The 25,777-nt window shown below is 32.4% G+C and overlaps 2 protein-coding genes across 3 annotated transcripts; one reads left to right on the top strand and one right to left on the bottom strand.

Annotated features, from left to right (window-relative positions):
• Positions 1–71: 71 nt before the first annotated feature.
• On the bottom strand, positions 72–13,430 carry Nprl3 (GATOR complex protein Nprl3). The gene is made up of 11 exons (XM_068773191.1): positions 13,023–13,430; positions 12,606–12,818; positions 10,218–10,312; positions 9,247–9,463; positions 8,667–8,821; positions 8,029–8,160; positions 5,375–5,539; positions 4,548–4,734; positions 3,123–3,792; positions 1,238–1,440; positions 72–848 (listed from the first exon to the last, which is right to left on the bottom strand). Exons 1-11 carry the CDS (start codon positions 13,219–13,221, stop codon positions 694–696), a joined length of 2,391 nt encoding a protein of 796 aa, XP_068629292.1. The 5' UTR covers positions 13,222–13,430; the 3' UTR covers positions 72–693.
• A 917-nt stretch (positions 13,431–14,347) lies between these two features.
• LOC137929292 (Golgi resident protein GCP60) lies at positions 14,348–24,017 on the top strand. 2 transcript variants are annotated; one of them, XM_068772172.1, is made up of 10 exons: positions 14,348–14,535; positions 15,566–15,779; positions 16,488–16,556; positions 16,927–17,031; positions 17,755–18,039; positions 19,322–19,398; positions 20,261–20,434; positions 21,323–21,433; positions 22,206–22,327; positions 23,365–24,017. In XM_068772172.1, exons 1-10 carry the CDS (start codon positions 14,391–14,393, stop codon positions 23,479–23,481), a joined length of 1,419 nt encoding a protein of 472 aa, XP_068628273.1. In that variant the 5' UTR covers positions 14,348–14,390; the 3' UTR covers positions 23,482–24,017. The 2 variants fall into 2 exon arrangements, with proteins under 2 accessions (XP_068628273.1, XP_068628264.1); XM_068772163.1 differs by having other exon boundaries at positions 20,246–20,434.
• Positions 24,018–25,777: the final 1,760 nt, after the last annotated feature.

The following is a 25,777-nucleotide window of genomic DNA, read 5'->3' as shown; positions in this document are numbered from 1 at the left end:
AAAATCCGAAGTAATGGACATAATTAAAATAGCAGCACTCAAAAAGGATGAAATAGAATGAAACAACAATATACAAAATTAATAAATATATTGCATCCACAGTAGCAAGGTACAGAAGTTGTCCAATGGAGAAAGGCTTAACTATTAATTCTAACATTTGGAAAGACATTTTTCTTTGGGAGCTAAGCCTGTTGCTTACTGGCTAAAACCACAGAATACAGATGATCTCAAATATATTTTATATTTTTACATCATGTATAATAGATCAAACTAACAAAGAATTTAAATTCGAACTATATCACTTTAAAAAAAAATTTTTTTATTTAAGTGGCAACAGATAATATATTAATAACATATATCTACATAGCGTGCAGGTTTTACGGCTATATTTAGTATGGCTGTGTAACATTTACATTTTATACTTTATGAAACAGTAATACTGAATATTGCGAGTACAATTTTAATAAAACTTGAAAAAATTTCGAATGTTTGTAATGAAAAAAATTGGACTAAATAAAATAATTGTTTTTTTTTTATGAAAATCTAAATTCTAGGTTCAGATATGCGATTACTATGTGCTTGTAGTAATGGCAAACAGAGATTATAAATTAGTGTAGGAATCAGATATTAAATAACATTTTTAATTTTAAATCTTGTGTCTTAAATTTAATGAAAGTGTATATGGCAACACTGTTACTGGTAAGGATATAACATAGCAACAGCGGGATCTTCCGTCTCAAAAGTGATGAGAACGTCTTTGAATTTGTCGAGTAGCTGCATTAGCTGCGAACGTGTCACATTTTCCATGAACATTATTTCTTCCAAGTGTTGTTCACCGCGAAAATATCCTGTTAATTGAAACAGAAAAAGCCTTTAATGAAAATTCATGCTTCACCATTTACATCCAAATACGACTTGAGTACTTTTGAGAGAAGTTTGAATGGTTATTACTAAGTTAATGCACTTAATTGATGCTTACGATTTCATTGCTTGCTTGTTGATTTGATGGCTGTCATCATCATTATATCATAATTTCAGCCGTAGGAAGGTCAACTGCTGGACATGCCCCCCCCCTCCTTAGATTTAGGACTATAAAGAGAAGATGAATAGAACTGGGTGGAAGCGCCCTGAATTCAGCGTCTTCCGCAGTCAATGAGGGGGAGGGGGGTCTATGTCCAGCAGTGGCTATACTATGGCTGAAATTATGAGGATAAAATGGGAAAGTTGAAGTTGTAACCTTTTTTATGAAGTCTTGCTAGCAACATTAGGTCGTCCGGGTGTGCGGCTGCTGGAAGCGCGGTAATTACGGCGCGCTCGGCCGCGGTAAAGGCGTGCAGGGGCGAAGCGCTATCCGCGCATCCAGAGCATCCTGCGCATCCAGTGCGCCAGGCCTCCGCTTCGCAAGCGCCCGCCGCGCTGCACACCGTTGGCGGTTGGAAACTGTCCGCGTTATTTTAAATTGAAAATATCTTTTTTCATGTAGGCATTTACACGCAGTTTTGATTTGTCAACTATTTTAACATAAGATACCGGCTTGGAATGCAGACCTGCTGAAAGGAGCCGGGCGAAAATCGGCAGTTTTTTCTTAAACACAATTTAAAACGATAATTATATATATATATATATATATATATATATATATATATAACTAATTATAGACAGCGTGAGAGTCTGTGAACCCCACAGACCTTCGAATTTTTTTTTTAAAAAGTTGAAAATTTTACGGCACATGCTACCAACACAGATAAACAGAACGAATTCCTTACGAAAGTTAGGTAACCCATAGCTTTACCAAGTAAACGGTATCGTGTAAAATACCTAATATAAGTTCAACCTCCACAATATTATTAAAAATCACGTCGCTTGCTGACATTCGCCAAGCTTGCCAGACACCCATAACGTTCATGTAATTTTACGTTATAGAATAAAATTAGTTTTTTATATTTTAAATTGGATAATAATTACATGATGTTTCCTCATTAGCCAGAAATTTTGATAGTTCCAACACCTTGCAACATCTAGCATCTAGGGTAGCAGTAGGTGCGACAAGTGCTAGGCAGTATATATAAAACTTTCCGATCTACTTAACAATTCATTATATTCTTCTGATCAGTAGTAGCCCAAAGACGAATGAGACTTGCGACTTCGTAGGTCGCTGGTTCGATTCCCGAGATATCCCGTCTTATATAATTCACACTTTGTGCAATAATTATAAAGGATCGCCACTGCTCACAAACTAATTCTCACAGGCAAACATGTGGTGCATTGTCTTGCCAAGCGAAGCAACTGTGGTATATGCCCCATAAATATCTTTGGGGAAGAACTAAGCCTTGCAGTGGGCGTCTATGGGCTGAAAAGACGCTAGTCTTTTCGATTTTCTTTCTTTTCTTTGCTTGAGATTCTTGAAGAAAATTTTAGTACACCAATACCTCGCTTTGCGTAGTTTCGTTTTACGTTTTTTCGAAGTTACGTCGCTGCTTAATAAGTACTTAATTTCATTGTGCGTCGTTAGATTTTCAAGGTCGATTTGTTTTGGGTCCCAATCTCCAAATTTTTTACGTCCCTATTTCATTTGAAAATCAAATTGCGCAGAGAATACAATTAAGTGATATTTTTGTAACCCTGGAACCTATCTTCGATCTTTACAAAGTTTGCGATTGAAAATCTTAATTCACTTTGCGTCGTGCTTTTTTGGAACGTGACCACGACGCAAAGTGAGGTATTGGTGTATGTTGTTAGTTTTTCTAAAGAGGTGGCTCCTTACAAATACGCAAATTTAATTTTAAACTGATGATTATAAATTATTGTCATGGCTTCATGTAATAAAGCTGTTTTGACTTGGACTTTCAAATTGGTTTTGATGAGCTTCACGAGTGGAAGAATTTTTCAACTCACATTTTCATTACAAGTGTTGACATTAATTAAAGAAACATTTTTACTTATGTCAATACTGGTATCACTTTTAGTAGAACTGTTTACTTCTATGGTTGCATTAGCATTTTCACTTAATGCAACAGTTTCAGAGCTTCTTATTATCTGCCATTGCACCTTGCGAGATCCACATGACCACTTTGAGAACTAATTTTTTTAATGTAATATAAAATTTGTTTTAAAGTACTAACCTCATTTCATTTTGCAATTTTAAATTGAGAGAAACACCTTTCTTATCTGTACTGTTAGATAATCCATTTTCATTCTTCAATCTCGGCGAAGTGTCATCACCTTCGATTCTATCATCATCGCTGTTTATATCCTTATTAGATGCATCAGTCTCTTTTAATGAAGCGTCAGATAAACGAGTTGTCAACATAGTTAAACTCTTTTCTGATCCATCATTGCCGCTGTTAATAACTTCTGAATGCCCGTTGACAAGTAATTTCTCACTAACTCCATTGCTACCGTTCATATTGTTAGATATACCGCTGTCGACTGAATTGCCATGTTTCTTTTGATTGTTTTGATCGTATTTATTTGCAGACAGCCCATTAGGCTTAGGTCCATCTACGACATCAATGCCGTCATCATACGAATGGTTCGCTGAATCAACCTCTCGTAATTTCTCGTATCTCGGATGTTCAGACTCAATGACAATAGGTTTAGTATGAGAGAAATCGGTTTGATTTAGATTATTTTCAGTCGGATAATCTTCATCAGAGTCTGGAAAAGTATTAGTGCTGTCTCGAGGCTCAACAGGCTCCGGGACATTGAGTTGCATTTGATTTAGCGACGAGAATGAGACGCTGCATGATTGGTTATAAATGTCGTGTTTTTCACAATAATACTCTTTACCATCTGAAAAATAAAAATTTGCTCATATACATTTTTGGATTATAAACCATTTATTTGCTGCCTACAGGTTACAATAATGTTACCGATATAGGTTTATATAAAGTTTTGCAATATTCTACCCCTGCTGGCTACAATATACATCAAATAATAATATAATATTTATAAATTTACAATTAACCAAAATTAAACTATTAAATCACCGTCATAATATACAAGGTGATCGGTTACAGGTGTAAAAACTTTGAAGAGGTAAACACGCACTTCATAAATCAATGGTTACAAAAACAATAAGTAACGTAATGACAATATAACAAGAAAAAGCCTTTTCAAAATTCCAATTACTGCATATTAAAATAAACTAATGTTTCGCAATTCAGTAGAGAAAATAAATAACTTAAAAAAAATAACTCAGGGTGATCACTTTATACAGATTGGAAATCGGTCTAAAATCTTTAAAGCTTTGTGCTGAAAAATGAGCTATTCATTCATCCATTCAAAGAATTTGCATTTATAACCAACCAGCCTGTATAAGGCATTAATATTAAATCGATTTCATTAATATAAACAGTTTTTTCAGTGTGTTAAATTAAAACTATATAATAGAAAGAAATTGGTTTTAGACGGATTATAAACTCCATATAGTTAAGGACTTAAAATGCTACATTAAATCAGTTCTGTGGTCATATAATTATCGTGAACATCTGAAAATAGAACTTTTTATTCAAGTACTGTGTATGGATACCAATTATTTAGCTTACCAGGATCTCTCCCCCAATGTGGTGAATTAAACTGCACATAGGTGTGTAGCTGTAGCAAGAGTCTACGGCGTAGAAGCCAGGCTACGACGCGCGCTAGTCTCGCACCACCGCCACAGCCTCCTCCAGCTCCCCCCACTCCTCGCGCTACGTACCATAACGGAGCAGGAAGAGAGAATTCGCTAAGCATCTGCACAGGCACAAAATTAAAATATATTATTATTTAAGTACCGAAAAACTGAACCTAGTACGTCTGCAAGGTGGACAGATCGGAGCTTTCAACCGATCGAATTGAAAGAGTTTGAAAAAGGCCAATGTCCCGCATAGTAGACATAATAAGGCTTAAGTGATTATTGACTAACTACTGTTATAATATAAATTAAAAATAACCGAATAAAAATTTTCAACTACCTATATACATGTTTGTAATAGATTTTTAAACGAAAATCAACGTTGGAATTGAGGTTTTTTTTGTTGGGATTTTCACTGCTGCCCAAATGGCATTTGCAAATTCTGCGGATAAGAGGTGGCAGGGCGCAGAGTGCACCTAGCGCCTAGCCTAGCCTAGGCTCAGGCCACTACATATTACTATTATACCGGACTGGGAGACTGCCGAGCTCTTAGATCGCTTCAGTGAATGCGATCAATGGAGTGACTAAGCACAAGGGCCCCCAAGACGGGACCTCGGCTTGGGCAGTCTTTCGTCGATAATACACGCTTAGCATTCCGACACAAGGGCACCAAAGAGGACCGAACGTCGACTTGGCTGGTTGATATTGCCTGGCTAATATAAATCATCTAAAGTGACAAAAAATGAATATATTTCTTACTTGTAATAAACACAGGCCAGGAAATTCTTTAGCGAACTCATCTAGCAAGGGAGAGTGTATATGAACGTTGGCGCCGGGTGCGACCACGTACACATTGCCCTCGCATAGAGGGTAGATGACGGTAGCCTTCGCCCAGTATACCAGATGCCCTGTTAGCTGTGATACCTAAGAAAAATATAAACAAAAAGCTATAATTAAGTAAACACACGGTTAACTGTAGTACTGAGATATTGGACATCTGTCATTTCATTTCAAAGAATATTTGTTCAAACTTGTTAATCATTGATGTACTAACTATACAAAATGAACTCCAGATATCAATGCAAGACCTCAGTCCTGGTCGTGGTCATATATATGCTGCAAATAAAACTAAACGTCGGTAGTCAGGTAGTAGTCCAATCGTCTTAGTCATTACAGCCCGCCTACTGCAAGGCATAGGTCTCTTCCAAATATTTCTACAGGAGGATATACCATAATCGCCACGCTTGTAAGGCGGTGCCCTATATAATTATTGCACAAAATATGAATTATATGAGATTCTATCCCGGGAATCCAACCCGCGACTTACGACCGCAAGTCTCAGTCTTCTATCACTGGGCTGACACTTCAACGTAGTCGCGTAGTGAATATAATTTTTAATTTTTGCTATAAGAAACTATGGAGGCTGCGTCTTCATCTCGTGAATGAAAGAAGAACACGTCGGGCATTAGGTGGTCGTTTTAATCAAAATCAAAGTCCAGATCACGGTGTAAATCAAGATCAACGAAATGAATATTTCTAGAAAGTCTAGTCGTCAGAAAATTTAATATTATAACAGGACCCGTAAGCAGCACCCCATGAGCCGAATCCCTCATCCCGAAATCCCAAGATTTTTAGATACAAAAACTTTAGGTAAATACTAAATAAATTTAATCTACATTCACGATCTTAATAATAATATCGAATATTTTTAGATACAAAAACGCTTTCCATACTTAGCCTACACTTTGATTTTACATAAATCCAAAAATAATTAAATATACATTGAAGTCGATTCGAACATTGAGCTTATCAATCTCGAAATCCCGGTGGTTTTACTTCCTATAAGCCTACATTTCGACTTTTAAATATAAAAACACTTTCTATAATAAGCCAGTGCTACAAGTTCAAATACAAATCAATTCGTACATTTGCATCAGAATAACCAATCTCTGAAATAAAATGATAGTAAATCGTTTGTTTGTGAATAATGACGTCACACTGGTTACATTGCGTACGGGCTACGCGATAAGATGATTAGTCATAGCTTAATGATTACATCAACTACTGCGTCTTTTAAATTATTATAGTGATAGGCGCATAATATTATACTGAATCAGGCGCCGCAGAGGCACGAGCCTATCTCCAAACGCAAATAAAGCGCACTGTTATAACTTTTAGCTTGCCATGCAACTGATAATTCTTCTTATTAAAGTAAAAATATTACTCTACAATCTAACATTTAATATAGCTAACCTCTTATCAAAATGATTTCATTTGTTCTCTCATCAAATAAAACATCAATCTTGAAATAGTTAAGTATCACAAAAGTTTTTTTAGTCAATAAAACACACATCTATATACCCAATTTTTATGTTTTTGAGAAAGGATGTTCCCAACACAAATTTTGATAATTGATTATAATAATTAAAATAACCAACATCAAATGAGTTAGAATCGGTTTTTAATTATTTTTTAAAAGAATGTAGTTTTATTTTTGTTTACTTATAGGAAAGGCAAAGATATAGTAAATTAATTTGCATATTTTACATAAGAACATAAAGCACAATACAAAAATAAAGTACTGTAAAATATTGGTTTTAAACTAATTTCATAAGTGTGTCACAAATTTAAGCATAATCATTTATACTTTTATATGGTTGACTTAAACAAGTGAGACTTACAATATTCAATTAAAAATAAAATAAATTAAATTTTAATAATATTCAATTTCTTATGTATTATTTAAATGTTCACAATCTTCTTTTAATCTTAATGGAGATAGTCAAAATGATTATTGTAATTATATAGTCAAATTTCAGATTAGCATATACCATTAAGTGAGGTATTAGTATTAACATCGTCGGTGCAACGGCTCGTACGCTAAGTCTATTGACTCTCAGCGCAGCAAACCATACGAATAGTCAACCGACTCTCAGCATAGCGAAGCGAAGGAATAATCCACAGACTCTCAGCGTAGCAAAGCGTATGGATAGTCAATCAATTTTACAGCGTGGCAAAGCGTACGGATAGTCAATTGACTCGCAGAGCAACAAAGCGTACGGATAGTCAACCGACTCTCAGCATAGCAAAACATACAGGTAGTCAATTGTGTCTGTAATTAGCAAAGCGTATGGATAGTCAATTGACTCTCAGCATAGCCGTACGCTTGGGTAGTCAATAAAAATAGTACACGTAGGCTCGAAAACTACATATATACATTCAGGTATGCCAGCCTTATACAAAAAAATAAGACTAAAATCCTAAATAAGATTTAATGTATCTTAAGAAGATTCAACATGACAATCCAATTCCAGAAAACGACAATCTTGACGTCAGCACTAATGAGTACACGCTTTTTTAAAACGTCACTGGGGTTACTATCCCTTGTTCCTACATATAATTTACAAGCTTACCTGCGTGAAAGACAAATCTGCTTCAATCGCAAGTGTTTGAAGACTCTTTAGAGGACTGTACAGTTTGATCAGTCGTAATAAAGCAGGGCTTCCGTCAAGTGGAATTGAAGCTAATAAATAATTCGGATCAACCTGAAATTATTATATTTTATTACATTACCTCTGCTAAGATTTGCTATAATTTACTCGAACATAAAGGTAACAAATTCATTGAGCATCAATGTGCAATTTGAAAATAATGTAAAAATTAAAAATAAGATAAAAAATGGACAACACATAAAATGGACACTACATATGTATGGTATGGAATTCAGTCAAGTAGACAATTTAAAATAGGGCCAAAAGGTTTTATATTGGTGACCTTGAGTCGGTATGGGCAGGCCCCTCAAAAGTGTACCGATGACATAATGAAGGTCGCGGGTAGTCGCTGGATGCGGGCACCGCAAGACCGGTCTTGACGATCTGGAGGAGGCACACGCCTTGCAGCGGGCGTCTATCGGTTGATATGACGATGATGTTCATTTGTCACCAAAATTGTCAACAAAATCGTATAGGAAACACTGAGTATCAATACACAATTTCAGCTGTAGTATAAATAATTGCTGTATATTTGGTAGAGAAAAAAATATATTACATACCAGGAGTAGAATTCCATGATAGGGTCTGAGTTTCTGCAAACATTTGTCTATACATTCAGGTTCAACAATTAATCCTCTATTGTGAAACTGATGAGCTTTGTGAGGTAAGCAAAATGATAGGAGCACCCACTTGTTTATACGGACTTGCACAATTCCTGAAACAAAAATATAAATGTACAGTAAACCAAGTTCATTTAAAACTGTGAAAGTTTATGTAGGATGATTGGTTATAGGTGTGAAAGCTTAAAAGGGGTGAATAAATAGCTCATTTCAAGAAGCTTTAAAGCTTTTACACCTATTTGCAATCACCCTGTATGAAATGAACACTCTGGAAAATGTCGCATTAATATATTTTTTATATTAGAGCTATACATTAGTCTCTAAATATCTTAATACTTTTACACCTATAACCAACCATCCAATATTTTTTCTCTTATCACTTCAATATTTTTCATGGCAATATATCATAAGCAGAGATCAAATATTCAGCATTAAAGTATTTACACCACAATACATAGGAAGGACTACACCATTAATAATTGAAACTTTATAGCATTATAATGTAATAAAAAATTAGTACCTGTTGAACTGAGACCTTCAAATACAGCTTTCATGGATCTAGCCAAAGAGCTTCTTTGCAATATAAGGTGAAATGCAGATTTAGGTGTTAGATCTCCATTATTCTCGGTACTATAGGTTGTGGAACTGACAGAGTGCCTTAAGTTTTCTTCTTCCTCATCATTTTCACCAGAATTGGTTTCACTGTCCAGAGCCGAAACTTCATCATGAGCTGCCAACTGGCATTTTAAGACATTTATTATTTAAAAAAGAATCTAAGTATTTTAGTGACCGGCAATTGATTAGGCTTATTCTGGAGAAACTATTCCACACCAAAAACTTTTTAACATTTTAATTTAGAGATGCCCTCTCTAGCAAATTTAGGTTTGATTATTAGCTATTATCAGATTTTTGGATTTTCTTACAAAGATATTGTATAATATATAACTGTTTAGTACAATGATTTCAATGCAACAAAACTGAAGTCCAGAACAGTAAATCTCGTCAAGTTTATTTCATTTGATATTTAGTAGTGAACAGCTAAGATGTTTGTCAGAATATATTTCGATAATTACAACAAATAACTACTACCCCTACAAATGAAATTAAAAATCCTTTTTTCTTTTTTTAATATAAATCATTCCATTATTCATGGCAGAGAGAAGTAGATCTTTATGCATCAGTACCTGAAGGACATAAAAAGAAAGTGTGGTAGGCTTAACGAGTGGTGGGTTCACTACAAAAAAGGTAGCCTGGGAACCTGGACAATAACAACAACAGGGGACAGACTAATATGGTAACAGTTGATGGAGACCTTTGCCAGAATGTGGCACACAGAAGTTGAAAGTGATAGCAGCAATTAGCTGACAAAATGTATAATTATTCAATATGTTAACATTGTAATTCTGTTGAAATAAAGGTGATTCTTATTATCATCATATTCCTATATAATATACTATGAAATTTATAATAATATAAAATTAAAAATCATACCATTATTTTCATTTCTTCAGTTAAATAAGAACATCGCTTTTCTTCATGTCGCAAGGCCTTGCCCAGTCTTTTACTTAAATCATAATAGCACTTCACTGTAAATAAAGATACTTTCAATAGGTTACATCATGATTTGATTTATTTTTTTGTTATTTAATATGCTCATACTCACATCAAAGAGTGCTGTAAAACACTCCAAGCAAGTAATTTGGTATAAAATTATCTTTATTTAAAGTACACAAATTTTACCGTTCTTTTTTATGATCACTTAAACATTTAAGACATTAAATTAAATATCTAAACCTACAATTGCTAAAAGCTTAAGACTCATGTGTCTCTAAGGCACCAGGTGGTAAAGGACCGAGACCTGGAGGTACCGGTCAGCTACCTGAGACTACCACACCCGTCTGGTCAAGTTGGTGTGGAGTTCTCCTGTCTGGGGGAAAGTGCGGAGGAAGTCCGACTTGCCACCGCGGCTGCCGATCTGGTAATTTATACCGACGGCAGCCGCATAGAGGATAAGGTGGGTGCGGCGTTCTGCGTCAAGCGGGGCGCCGTAGAGTCATACACAAAGAAACTCAAGTTGGGCAACTTCTGCACCGTATACCAGGCAGAGCTGCTGGCTCTAGCTGAGGCAACAGGGTACGCGGCCGGCGAGTCGGCGCAAGTCTGCGCCGTACTGAGCGACTCGCGGTCCGCTCTCGAAACTGTCGCAAGATCGGACACCCTCCATCCCTTAGCGTTAAGAGTGAAGGAGAATGTAATGAAAGCGAGAGAAAAAGGGAAGGATGTAAGGTTGTTCTGGGTGAAAGCGCACGCGGGGATGGAGGGGAACGAGAGGGCGGACCAGCTGGCCAAGGAAGCGGCCCTGAAGAGTAAAAGACGACCAGAGTACGAGAGATGCCCTGTTTCATTCGTCAAGCGGCAACTGAGACTGGAGTCGCTCGACGAATGGAACAGGAGGTATGTGGAAGGAACGACGGCTTCGGTAACGAGGATGTTTTTCCCGGACGCCGTCTCAGCCTACCGCGTGCTCCGCAGCATCGAGGTGGACGCGGTCTCGGCCCAGCTCTTCACGGGGCACGGGGGGTTCTCTGAGTACCTTCATAGGTTTAAGCTCAAGGAGGACCCCTCGTGCTTCTGTGAACCGGGCGTGGACCAGACCGTGATCCACCTTGTGGCCCGGTGTCCCGCATTCAGGGGACTCCGGTTCGGCTTCGAGTGCCGGTCTGGAATTCAAGTCAGGGAGGAGACAATACCCTCCCTGATCAGTGGCGAAAATAAAAAGACATTTTTATCCCTATGTCGAGAAATCGCAAAAAAAGCCATCGACAGAAACAAAACAAACATTGTATAAAAAATATAAAACAAAATAAAAAGCTAGAAGAACAAAAATGTAAAATAATAGTATAAGATCAATGTTAAACAATGTTAAATGAAATTAAAATTATAAATGTAAAAAGGAGAAAAAAGGGAAGAATGTCAGAAGAATAGAGCGAATGAGAAAGAAAGACGAAATGTAACATGAAAGATAGACAAGACTGAAAGATTATGTGAAGAACGATAGAAGAGAAAGACAATAAAAATTCTGTGAAAAAATTATATTAAAAGATTAAGTCCCTGTCCCACTCAAGATAGGGGAACGAGAGGCCCCCAATAGCGGGGGTCATTTTAAAAAAAAAAAAAAAAAAAAAAGGCTAAAAGTTTTTTTTAACTGAAGTTGTATAAATCATTAATGTATACATGTCTTAATATTATCAAGTATGAATAAATGTGATCAACAATTATTAAACATTACATATTTTCTATTTTAAACCAAAAAAATAAGTTTTAATCATCAAGCGTTTTGTGTGGATGGTAACCAGTCAATCTTTCAGTTTGTTATACTTTAGATCAGAGTCACTAATTTGGAATGCATTGATTGATTATTGGAATACATTATTAGTGTGACTAGGCAAACAGACATGATTTTTATAGCATTCTTAATGTGAAAGGACTTTGTATTTTTTTAAAAGAGTATTTATTTCATACTGTTACAACAGCTTTATTACTGTTAAAGTTATGTATGTTAATAATATGGTTAATTGGTGTGAAATATTTTTTTTTAATGAACACTTGATTAAGACTGATGCTTATGTACAAGTGTTTAGATGTTCTAGAATCATGTTTGGCCAGCTACCTGGGTTCATCAGAGTGCCTTTGCAATTTTGCATGTGACATAAAATGACAGAATTCATAAACAACATATATATAATATATGTATAAATGGGATCCAACACAAAATGTGCACAAAGTTGCTTAATTGTAGAAATTAGCCCACTGACAAGAGAAGACATTCTTGGTCAAAATTAAAATACACTGTTAAAAATGACAAAAAAATATTCTTACCAATAGAATGACTGGCCGATGCTTGCAATGCAAATACAATATTTATAAGAATCATGGCAGCGGTGTCATCCTTGTTTGTTCTATAAGGCAGAAGTGTGGGATGGCCAACAAATCTCACATCATTCACCTTCAGTTCAAATTTTCTATTACATAGTTCAGCTTTTACAGCAAATAAGGTTGATAGCATTTCATCTGTAAATCCACTCAATTGACCTACAATACAAAAATATTTTAAATCACCTGATACCCTTTTAAAAAAAATAATACACGATATATTAAAAAATATAAGTCAATTTTTTTTCGTAATAGAGGTCAACTTAGATTATCAAAAACATTGTTATGCAAACAATCCCATAATACAATATAATAAGTAATTTTGCTAAGTGGTCTTTTTATTTTAATTGAAGAGTACCATACCGTGGCATATATTAGAAGTTTGCGATTGTGGATTTTGTAACAGATCTTCAGTGCAGTTAGTGGCGTATGGATTGTGACGACCGTATTTCTTCTCCGTACTTTCATCTTTATTTTCTGACGTATAAGGATATCGGAACAAAAGTCTATCTCCTTTGCTATCCGACTTAACAAAAAATATGTTCAAAGGATTGACTTCCATGGTTACACTAGTCAATCAAAATATATTAAACAGTGTGAAAAACAAAGCGAATGATATATGAATTTTCAAGAATAACAATGAATGTCTTTTACAGTCGCATTTATTATTATTCATTTTTCAAATAATGTTTAATTTTGTTTATTTACTTTCACTTTTATATTCACTAGATAATCGAATTATTAAAATTGAAAATTAGTTATGGTTAAGGAAAAAAGATTGACGCAAGGAAAATAATTAACAAATGTCGTATTTGACGTATATTTACTTAGAAGAGATTTGTCAAAGATTAAACTGCAATCGTAAGTAAAACTGTATATCGATAATATTCGAAAGAGAAGCTTTCAATTATCAAAGTAATTTTTAAAAAAAGTAGCAAAATAATACTTTTGACGTTGGTTGCGCAATTATAGCACACCAAGTTATGTCGTTTCAAAATTAATTTCCTTATTTTTTTAGTACCCGCTTTTAACGCTTTTAATTAATTTCCTGATTGCAATAATTGTAAGTGATGGTATCTGCAATAAATAAGACACACCAACTAGTCTAACGACAAAATAACATTTTATTCTAAAAAGAGCCTGTCTTTTAAATTTATTAATAACTACTAGAAATGATCCTAACATAAGAAACAATAAATGATATTTTTAAAACAGCAAATTTTACTACTCCTTATAAAATCTTAATTAACAAATGGAGTTGTGTGATATAAGCATTAAGACAAAAATCGCTAATTTACCTAAATTGTATTAAGCGTAGAACTTATAAATTTTTGAGCTTTATATCCCTTTTATGTTGTTCCAGATTTTTACAATTTAGATACAGATATTCAGGTTTGGTGCTTTTATCCGTTTTTAATATTATTTTTATTAAAATTACTTTTAAGTAAACTAAATTAAATTAATATATTACAGAAATGAATTATGGCAATCTAAGCTTATATTGACTGTAAAATAGAATGATGTATTTAATATTATAAATTTAATTGAATTTTGTCAATTTGTATTAATTTGGAAAATAAATATATTTTTTTGTCTATTTAGAAATATTTAAATTATTTTATTACACATAAGACAATATAACAATGATTAGTTAGCAACATTAAATTGATTTGTCAAACAAGAAAACATTGCCGCAGACATTTATTCGAAAAAATTTTAATCAGTTTAAAAATGCCAAATAAATTAGAAAATACGTTAAAAGTTAATCCTGAAAAGGTTCCTCTTGAAACTGATCAAGGAATTCTAGAAAGCGAAGAGCGTAAATGGGGATTACCTTTAAAAGAGGTTTACAAACATGGACTCTCTTTCTATAAAGGTACATTTTTATCTTTATTCACTAAGTGCTAGATGTGTAAATATGTTTGCTATTATATTCCCGCTTTTAGATAAAGCTCATTTTTGTATAATGAACGATATCTAATCTATAAAACAATTATAGAATACACGGTTTTTTCATTACGATACGTTTTTTTTTATTAATTTTATTGTTCAAGAAAGATAAATGTTTCAATGTCTTTTAAAAAAGCAACCTCATACTTTTTTCTTCCATTTTTTTATATCTATATAGTTTCTAACATTCCGTAATACTGTAAGATTTTTACGATATAAATTAAAAAAAAACTACTAGTAATTGATGTTTTAAATAAGTATTACATTTTAAATATTATTAGTAACATTAAAATAATTTTGTAAAATCGAGGTTGATTTCATTTTTTACTGTTTATACAGAAATATCTGTTTTACTTGTTCCCCAAACAGTTTAATGTCATTTTAATTGATTATATAAACACATTTCTTTTGTTATTAAAAATATTGTTAATGACATTTATTAACATTTGGTATTAATATGGATAAGATATATTCTTGGAAAAAAATATTAATTCCTACAAGAAATTAACATTTTTACTATATATCCTCAACCAAGTTATAAATTTATGCACAAATTATTAACACACAAATGTATTTTGATATTTTACATTTTATTATTTTTCTTGTTTTTATATTTCTTTGGTATTATTCATTTAACCACTTCCTTCCATCCATCCTTTAGCTTTGCTTATCCTGGGAGCTCCTGAGACATCCCCTAATTATTCACTATAAAGATATCTCGGCTAATTACCTTTTTTGCCACTTAAAATCTGCTGAAGCTTTGTATATCATAACTGCAAACATAATTTTGAGATGCTATATATAACTCCAATATAAAATGTATAACAGTTAGCATAACAAAAGCTAACAAAGGCTTTCACCTGTTAGTTAATATTAATACAAATAATATATAAATTTAAAAAAGGTTAGTCTCTTTTTACAGCTGTGTTGTTTTACTTATAATTGTTTTTTTGCAGATAAAGAAGGCAAGGCTATGCATTTAAGTTATGAGGATAAATTGAAGCTTGTGGCTTACACACAGCAAACTGCTCATGGACCATTAGATGTGACATCTGCCCCTCCTCTTGGAGTCTTGGATGTCATTGGCCGGGACCGCAGAGCAGCATGGCAAGCACTTGGGCAAATGTCTCAGTTTCAGGCTATGGCAGGATTTGTTCATACCTTGGACAGGTTTGTCTTCTTTGTGATGATTTACTCCATTATATTCATTTCCTTTCATTTAAAAATTAGGTAACCCCTTGGTGTTATCGAAAATTGTATTGTAGTTTAGTAGAAAAATAAATAAAAAAATATATTTTACAGTGATCACTTTATGTATTTATTACATGACTTTAGTAATTATGTGATTAAATATCCATTGTAAATCTTTTTTTAATTATTTTTGTTGGATACCAATGCTTGTTTTTGTTTTAATTCACCAAATATGTTTAACAGTTAACAGTTGTTTTGATTTACTCTGTTGTTTGTATTGGACAAGAAATGATGTATCTACTCTTTTATTAATTGTTAATAACTTGTCCACAATAAGATTCATTATGTTTTAAAGAAAATATGGAAAATAAAAATGGTTACATAATTAGCTTTAACTATTATTGAGTGCATTTGGCAGATTACTTTTTATTTATATTGAAGTTAGATTTGTTTTGTCAGATAATGTTTTTATTAGATATTTTAAAATTATACCTTTGCATAAAATTATTGTTTTAAGGTTTACCTAATTTTAAAACAAAAGCACAAAGTGCATAAGTATATGTAGTTTTTTGTAGCATTAATATAGTTTAATGTGATGTTAAAAAAAAAATTGTATATATTTTACAGTTATTGGGACATTCTTTAGTCTTTACTTTTTACAGATAGTTACAATAATGTTTTTTGTAGGTTGTGCCCATTATTCAAACCTTATTTAGAAGCAATTCAAAAAGACTTAGAAGAAAAGAAACTACAAGAGTAAGTATAATTCATGTAACATTATTTTTGTTTCTCTAAACTAAGGAATTATACCAAGTTCACATCATTTAAATAGAAAAAGAACTTCACAGTGACCAGTTGAAGTTGATACTTTTGATTGTGAAGAATTCATTCATGTCTGCTGATAGACATCAACTGCAAACCTAGGCCTCCCACAAAGATCATCACAATGGATGATTAGGAATAATGATTTACTGCATTGTTAATGTAATAAACTGATAATATAGAAAATTACTTTGCTACAAAATGCATGTTTTTTTGAATAAAAACAGGACTTATTTAAAGATTTTTTATTATTAGCTAGTTATAAAATCTGAAAGACTTATAAATAATTAATTTATTTTTGAAGGTTAAAGAAACAAGAAGAAGAGAAGGCTCACACAGAGCTACAAAATAGAATAATGCTGGAAAAACAAAAACAACAAAGCACAAAGCTAACAGAGGAACAACAGGTGTAAGTATACAGTAAATAAAAAACCACAAAACCTGTTTTCTTTTCTTACATTATTTTTTAAGGTTGTTATGTTTTGCAAATAATTAATACCTGCAATTTTTTAAATGTATTCATACCTAACATACAATTAGTTGTAAATTTTAATTTTAATGATCCCAGGATTAAGAAGCCACTTCCATAATTTCATAAGAATGAGTACAGCTAATAGTCTCTCTGATAATAGACATTTTTGTTATTCCCCAAAGTAGTTGTGAGACCGTTAGAATACCACAAAAGGGATTCATCATTTGTGAGGGTCTAAGAAAATTTACTTGCAATTTTATTGTAGAATTAAAATGTTGGCTTGAATTCATTGATAGATAGATAATATTTTAAGAAGCTTATCTATGGTAAAAACTGTCATATTTCATGTACAACAATCAAATATTCAGTAAAATTTGTCATAGATTTAATCTTCAGATTTTTTATTGAGTTTTGGGAATATAATTGATATTTATATGTGAAGTACCCAATGTACTAACTTGTATTACACAAAGTAAGGATGATTTATTGGACACTTGGAGGATTTAGAATACCTCTTCCATTTTGCTTTCTATTTTCTTGTGTCGAAACAGACCCCATAGGAATATTGTAGAAATCTGGTGTTTACGTAACCAACTGGATTTTGAATGTGGTACATGAGAATACCTAATATAACATAATTAATGTCAGTGCTTATTCCAGGCAAAGGATAAAAGATGCGTTAAATGCGCAAACATACGACCAATTCCTCCAATATGCTCAGCAACAGTTCCCTGGTAATTTTGACCAGCAAGCAGTGCTTATACGACAGCTGCAAGATCAACATTATCAACAATATATCCAACAGTTGGCTGTTGATAAGAGATTAGCCAATTCAAATTTAACAACAAAGGATGATGGCGATAAAGAAAATGAAAACATTAATGAAAAAGATGTAGAAGATCCAAACTTAAATCAGGCTCATGTAGTTGAAATAAATGATAACAAGTAAGTTATTAAAATAGAAGTTTATTTTAAAATAACCATTCCATTTCCATTATCTGCAATCAAATATCAAGGAATGCACAGGGTTATGTGGGATTCCTACCCACTAAAACCCCCTTGATACCTTTAAAAGAGCCGCCAGATCTATGAAACTCACAGGTACCCCTCATTACTGTGCCAAGACACATCCCAGGGGGAAGCTGAGCCTCCCCAGGCATCCTCGCTGTACCACAGTGTACAACTTCGCGTTGCTGCCCTTCCCCGATTCACATTGAGTGGACAATCAAGGCTCCCATCCATAACGCCCGAGGACCCAATGTTCTTTTAGTTGCCTCTCAAGACGGGCAGGGGATACCTTAAGCCTATTCTAATGAACCCAGCCTAAAGGGTTCAATAGTGCCCCAATCTTACCTGTTCCTTTTTTATTTGGGATCTTATGGATGTACAAGTAAGATTAAATACCAAATTTTGGTTGTACCAAGTTTTTATCTAAATTAATTTTGTTGTAGCAGTTATTTCATTGTACAAATAAAGTAGAAGAAAAACATTATTCGCGTCTTATCGAGAACGATTTTTCGAAAGAACTGCTAGTTTATTGGCCATTAATGAAACTAAGTACTTTGTTTATAAAAGCAATTACATTACTTTTCTATCTATAATTTTTTTTTGTTACTTTCTAGTAAAGGTGTTTATTTATTGTTACATAAATCAATGTCAAGCCGTAAGGGGGTGATAGGATTAAACTATAAATCAATTTTTAAAAATTATAACAATTTTATAATGTAAATAAATGTGCAGACAACCATATTTTTTTTATAATTACAAATATTTACCTTTTTTAAAAAAAATTCCCCTTGTATGTTTTCGCGAGTCAATATTTTATACAGGACAGACAAAAACTCACACACACTCTCACTTTTATATATCAGTGGGCATCATTCCTTTCATTAATGTGTCAAATTATCGAAGTATGGGACACCTCAGATAAGGAATGATTTATATAAACAAAAATTTTAGTTTTGTCACCTTTTCTAATTAAAACAATGCATGCCTTTCATTGTTAGAATATATGACAAGTAAAAGTGAGAAAGAAGATACATTAAACTAAAAAGTTGTTTCATGTTTAATTGCTTCTGTTTAATATCTTGTGGTAATTACTTCACAGATAATATTTTTTTTCAGTCTTCATAGATCATGTGGTCTATTATTCTGCATGAATTAATATTATTATTACCGACGAATTCCCTAATTATAAAATGCTCAAGATTGATTTTATGTTTTTTAGATCAATGCAAACTCCAGAAAAAACACTTATCTCTGAATACAATGAAGAATCAAAAGGTGAAGAAGAATCAGAGGATGGTAAGATGTACTTTATTATTTCTTGTAAACCAAATTCAAAGTTCAAGGAAAACTTACAGACAAGTTACAATTTGAAAAGTTTAGATTAAACTAAATATAAAATGAAATCAGTTCACTATTCCAAGCTTCTACTGATAATTATGGAAATATAAATTAAATAAATCTATTCAATGTAATTTATATTTTTTATTACTAAAGAAATTTGAAAAAGTGTTAAAAATATCTCACAAATGCTTTAATATAGCTCTTTGGATAGATCTAAATTGATTCATAGCTCAGAAATTAAAATTACGCAAAATCCTAGAAAAAAAAGTGTTTTCTTCTATACTAAATATCTATACATTTGCATGTATTGTATTTGTATGTATTATTATATTTGTAATAGATTGTATTGAAATGTATATGTACGTTTAAATTTAATTAAAACTGTATCTTAAATATATGCTCGCTCAACAGAAAAAAAATTATACTTTAAACTACATTATAAGTACACAAAAACATTTATTTTATATGTATTCACAGTAATACATGTACATTAAATTTATTTTTATCTGCATTATTTTAATGTATTATTTGTTTATGCCATAGAAATTAATGAATAAATGGTTATTCAGTAAAATGTAATAAATATTAATTTAAATTTGTTATTCCTTGCGCACAGTTTTTTGTCTACCATGAAAGGTTAAGTATTTTATCGCTATACTGTCTGTTTATTTTTGTTACTATATTAGTCATAAATTATAGATTTAACGGTATGTAGTATGGTTTAAAAAAATTTATGTAAATATGGTAAAATGGTTGAATTTTTTTGTATAATTTTTGGAAAAAAATTCTATTGTTATTATAGATGGATTTCCCACAGTTGAAGAAGCACGTATGTGGACGCGTGGGGACATTGGACAATTCAAGGAGTCTGCACGTGCTGGAGGGGGACGGCTCACAGTGGGACAAGGTGAAACTGTTACTATAAGGGTGCCCACACACCGGCGCGCTCGCTGTCTCTGCTGGGAATTTGCTACTGACAACTATGATATAGGTAGGTAATGTTAAAATTTATGTATATATGAGACCTGGTACATCTGGTAATTATCAATATTCCATATTTTTAATTGAGTTTAACTTTTGAGATCTTTTAATTTTAAGATTATTTTTAATAAGTTTGTACAAGTAGGTAGCAAGACAATTTAGGTAAAATCAAGTATATTCTACCAGTTTTATGAAATGTTAAACTATTTTATTAGTTTGTAGTGACAAGTCATTATTTAAAATAACCATGCATGATTAGGTTCATTTGCTACAAATAAACATAGAACAAAAGTCATTAAGAAGAGATTCTTTGAAACTGACAGTCGATTATCAACATGTGTCTCTTAATTCATATATATTATGAATTTAGAGATGTAATGTGCGTTATTAAAACATGGAGACGGCTTCTGAGTTGCTAAAAGAGGAAAGAGGGAACAAAAACACAATGAGAATGCTCCGATTGATATACTAAACATTTTTTATATTACTTTTGTACAACTCGCTCATACAAGGCTTGTAAGAATAACCATCGTACTCTCGAATTCATATTCCTTTATTTATATATAACAGAGTATAGCTTTCCACAAACCTATCTATAACCCATCACTTCAAGTTTAGGTAAATATGCATCTGAATATTCGAACTCTATTTATTAGTGTTAACAAAACCTACCGCCATAAGGGTCGGCGAGATAGGGACCAAGGGAATATGCATAGAAGTGCCGCTCTGTGCGTTAACGGCGGACTGACGGAACGGAGCGGCCGATACCTCCCTTCCGTTTCGCCGCGCTTAGCTTGCGCGGTACAGCGGTTTCGATAGCACTATACGTGATACCTAGTATACAATTACACATGGTATTAATAAGCTAATTAACTTTTAACGTGATTCGTATTTTCAGGTTTCGGCCTCTATTTCGAGTGGAGTAAATCGCCGACGAGCGAAGTCACAGTTCACGTATCAGAGAGCGACGAAGAGGAAGACGTTGACGATGATGGTTATGGTGATGAAGGTACTATTTTAAATATTTGCAGTCGAAAGGATTTCTTTATTTCTTTGGTTATTCAAAGAATGTTTATTTCATCATCCAATTATTAAACACTGAAAATGTTCATAATATATACACGTGTTAGAAAATTCTGAACCTTCTTTAATTGTATATGATTTCGTTCAATACTTATACAAACTATGTAGATATTAACAGAAAATACTTTTTGAAAATCAGTATATACATACATACATACATATATATATATATATATATATATATATATATTTATATATATATATATATATATATATATATATTTATATATATATATATATATATTTATATATATATATATATATATATATATATATATAAGAATAGAAGGATAATAGAAGGATTCCTGATGGTTTGATAAAAGCTCTGGAATAAATAATTAATTAAAAACATAAACTACCTGAGATTCCAACTAGGTCTAATCAACTCATCACAATATTTTTTGAACTACCAGGCTTGGGGACTTGAAAGTTAGTACCAATATATTTTTCGGTGAGTACAGGTCAGCTAAGAATGTATTTTATGTAATCTCTCTCGTAAGGAAGGTCGAGTAGGCGTCCGTTAAGGTCCCGAAGTGGGGAAGAGATAGCATATATTCAATAAACATTTTGCTTTATTGTGGCAGTCTTGTTTTATCACTTAGGATTTAAGTACAATTATAATAAATGCAGATTTTTAATTAACCATAATTAGTATAAGGGAGATTATTATCATTTTGTTTAAAATATTTTTTTTGCAGAATTCACGATCCAGGAAAATGTAACGGATCCAGAGATAGGGGGCGACAGACGGGCGCTCAGTCATACGAGACCTCTTGTGAGTTTAGTGGTGCCGATATATCGCCGAGATTGTCACACAGAGGTAAATTAACATACAATAAAAACAACGTACATTTGTTATTTCCAAAAAAGTAAAAGTTCGAACCAAGGTTCCGAAGGTTCAAGCAAACGGTATTTGTTAATATAAATTTAGTAATTGTAGTACTATGCTTGACAGGTTTAAGTGTATGTACTTAATTAAATGTAAACAATATGCAATTATGACTTTCATATGAGTCCATGAGCTAAGGTGTTTGAACCTAGTTCTTTGTGGCGCTGTCTCATGCAATGGCAATAACATAAAAAAAATATTTGAAAATTACGGTACCACTAAAACCCTAGCAAAAAATTTGCGGTGCCATGCGATAAGGATAAATGGTAATTGCAATGCAAGTCAACAATTTTAAATTTAATGTTTATACATTGTAGTTTTTCATAAAGTGTGCGTAAGAATTTTTATATCAAAATTGTGTTCATTAACAGATGGAACATACAAAAACCATGAATATTGTTATTAAACAAAACAATTCACAATTTAATTATAAATCAGTCCACTCACTGGTAGGTCTAGGCTTTTTGTTAAAACGTAAGAGGTTGTTACTGTTTAACTGTACAATAAAGGTAAAAGTAGTGAAGTATTTCCTTAGTTTTCTAAGTGATACAGGTGGACTTTCGGAGGTCCACGGGAGACTGCGAGGGTCTATATTGGCGTGATAAAGAAAAATGGGATTTCGCAATTTGTAAACAAAAGTCCACGAAAATTAATCTGCTTTCGATAGTGAAGAACTTAAATGTTGGCTTGACTTTACATATAAATGTAGGCAGACAATATTTAAAGAAGCTTGGTGACTGTTGATTAAAAACTTGAATATTTCGTTTTAGAGTTTTGGGAATACGTTTAATTTATTTAAAGAGAATTTAAACGAAATTGTTGTTAAAGTACATTCCTGCAGTAAATCTATTTGATTACATATCAAATATATTTATTGCTGGAATGGAAATATAAATATACCACGAAATACAATTACCTATTCATGGGAGTCTATGATTTTAGGTAAAATTTTTGTTTTATATTTACAGGTATACGCTGGTTCACACACTTATCCCGGCGAAGGAGTTTATTTATTAAAATTCGACAACACCTACAGCCTTTGGCGATCAAAAACTTTATACTATAAAGTATATTATACACAATAAATATTATTTCTGTAGTTCAATGTAGAGCCATGACAAATTTGGAATACTATTCAGGAATATTTTTTTATTATTGATTTAAGATTATACTTTACATTTTGCTTATAAAGTTTTTTGAAAGTGCAATAAGAGCTTACCTAAAATGTTTAAGTATAAAAGAATTTTATTTTAAAAGATATATGTTACCAGTATATACTGCGTAACAATGTAATTCAGAATATATGTTAGATGTTATTTATTAATGCATGGTTACTCCTCAATGTTATACGGGTGGGCCATTAAGATAGCGGATTTCGTGTTAATAATAAAAAAATACAAAGCTTAGAAAACATTATTTTTATTTATAACAAAGTAAACATATGTGATTTTTTTTAAATAACATCTTTGAGGTGTGTGCCACCTAAACGCACCGACTCTTTAAATCTATACCGCAAGTTATTGACAATTTTTTTAAACATTGCTCTTAGGATGGCGGACATTTATACGCGAATGTAATTTTTGAGTTGGGCAGTCGTTAGTGTATTAACGTAAACGCGGTACTTGACAAAAATTCAGTGTCGTGATATACGGGTAGGCCACGAATGTCCTCTCAACGTGATATCAGTTTTCCACTAAACATTTTGCAACCGCTCATTGGATTTATGCGATGTAGCGCCATCTAGTTGCAAAATCATGCAGTTGTGAAAAGAAAAAGTTACGTAACATTGTTGTTTAGTAATTAGAGATTGAAATTCGCACGCTTATTTGACCCACCCTGTATTAAAGTAACATATAGTCGTCATACTACGATCCTTATTAATAAGCAAAATTCGTTTTTATATGTATTGCAATATAAGAAATGTTGGTGAAACTATCTATATATACAGATATAATTTGATATTATAAAAGGTTTGTTGCATACTGTTGCGGGAATAAAAACTATATTTTGTTACTTACGATCACGGAATAGGTAATCGGATACATATTTGCCTAAAGTTATTAACTAAAAAATTATAGATGGGTTTCAATAAATCGCTAATAAATAAGAGAACTATTTTTATAGTCTACCTGAGCACTACTATTACTACTATGGCTACTTGCTATAATTTGTTGTCTCTTTCGCACTAGCATGTATCCATCTCGTTTGTCCATGTTTTCGATACAAAAGTGCTTTCCTTAGTAAATAAACACAATATTAGATAAATATGTATCTGAATATCCAATCTGATCCTCTTATATGTTTGATTATATAATATAAATGTGAATAAACAAACATAACACTGTTTTTCACTATGGTCTTATTAGTTTATACATGTAATTGTGTTGAAAAATAGTATTATTATTTATTCTAAATTTTCGATTATTTTATTATAGTGCTACCAAAACCACTGCACCTCGCCTTAGGTATGCGCGCAACGAGACAAGGGGGGAGTATCGGCCGCTCTCTTTAGTTTTACCCCGGCATTGACCTTGCCAAACTTTCCTAAGGCGTGGTATAGCGGTTTCGGTAGCACTATAAGATGATTCAATACAATTAGTTGTACATAGTCATTGATTATTATTGTATTTTAATATACTTGATTTTTTTATTCTTTTTACTTCTCATTCTAGGTCAACAAAAGTTTCAGCATTTTAGCTACATATAATTAACTCATATTGAATACAGACATTCAATATTTATAACAATCGTCTGTTGATTAATAACAAAATGAAGTTGCATTTTCCGTCCTTCTTACTATACATCCAATTTATTCAGTTTCTTATGAGACGAAATAGACTAAACCTACTGTTAAAATAATTTCATGCTACATACTTAGTTATTCAAATTAATTACATCTTTAAATATAGCTTCATCTTGTATGGATGTGTGTGCTTGAAATACGGTACAGTCTAACTATTAAATTTATAATATTTCAACAGTTCAATCAAACAAAGTGATTATTTTATCTGTATAACTTCTGGAATCTTTTAATAATAATATTACGGTAGTTTACATTTATGAATGTTTGTTAAAAGGACTCTTGGAAACGTGTTTATCCATAAACTGGAATTTGGCTTATGCAACAACCATGAATCTATTAACAAATGTTTTATTATTTGAATTGGTCCCCTCTTTGGGTGCAAGCCACCAGCGTTTGCCATACCTATCTTATTATCTTGATTTCATACATAGGATCCTCATATTTCAAAATTATGGATGAAAAAAAATGTACTCTGTATCTTATAATTTTAACTATAAAATCTATAAAACAAGGCTATGAGAACCATGTTGCACTGATTATCGCTTGACTGACACAAACAGTCTAGTTTAAAAGCACTC

Source organism: Battus philenor, unplaced genomic scaffold (assembly GCF_028537555.1).
Source record: "Battus philenor isolate CCGP_79_NKW_IND1 unplaced genomic scaffold, ilBatPhil1.0.hap1 SCAF_11, whole genome shotgun sequence".
NCBI lineage: Eukaryota > Metazoa > Arthropoda > Insecta > Lepidoptera > Papilionidae > Battus > Battus philenor.
The sequence above is the reverse complement of the archived record's forward strand: the minus strand, read 5'-3'. Positions and strand labels throughout refer to the sequence as shown.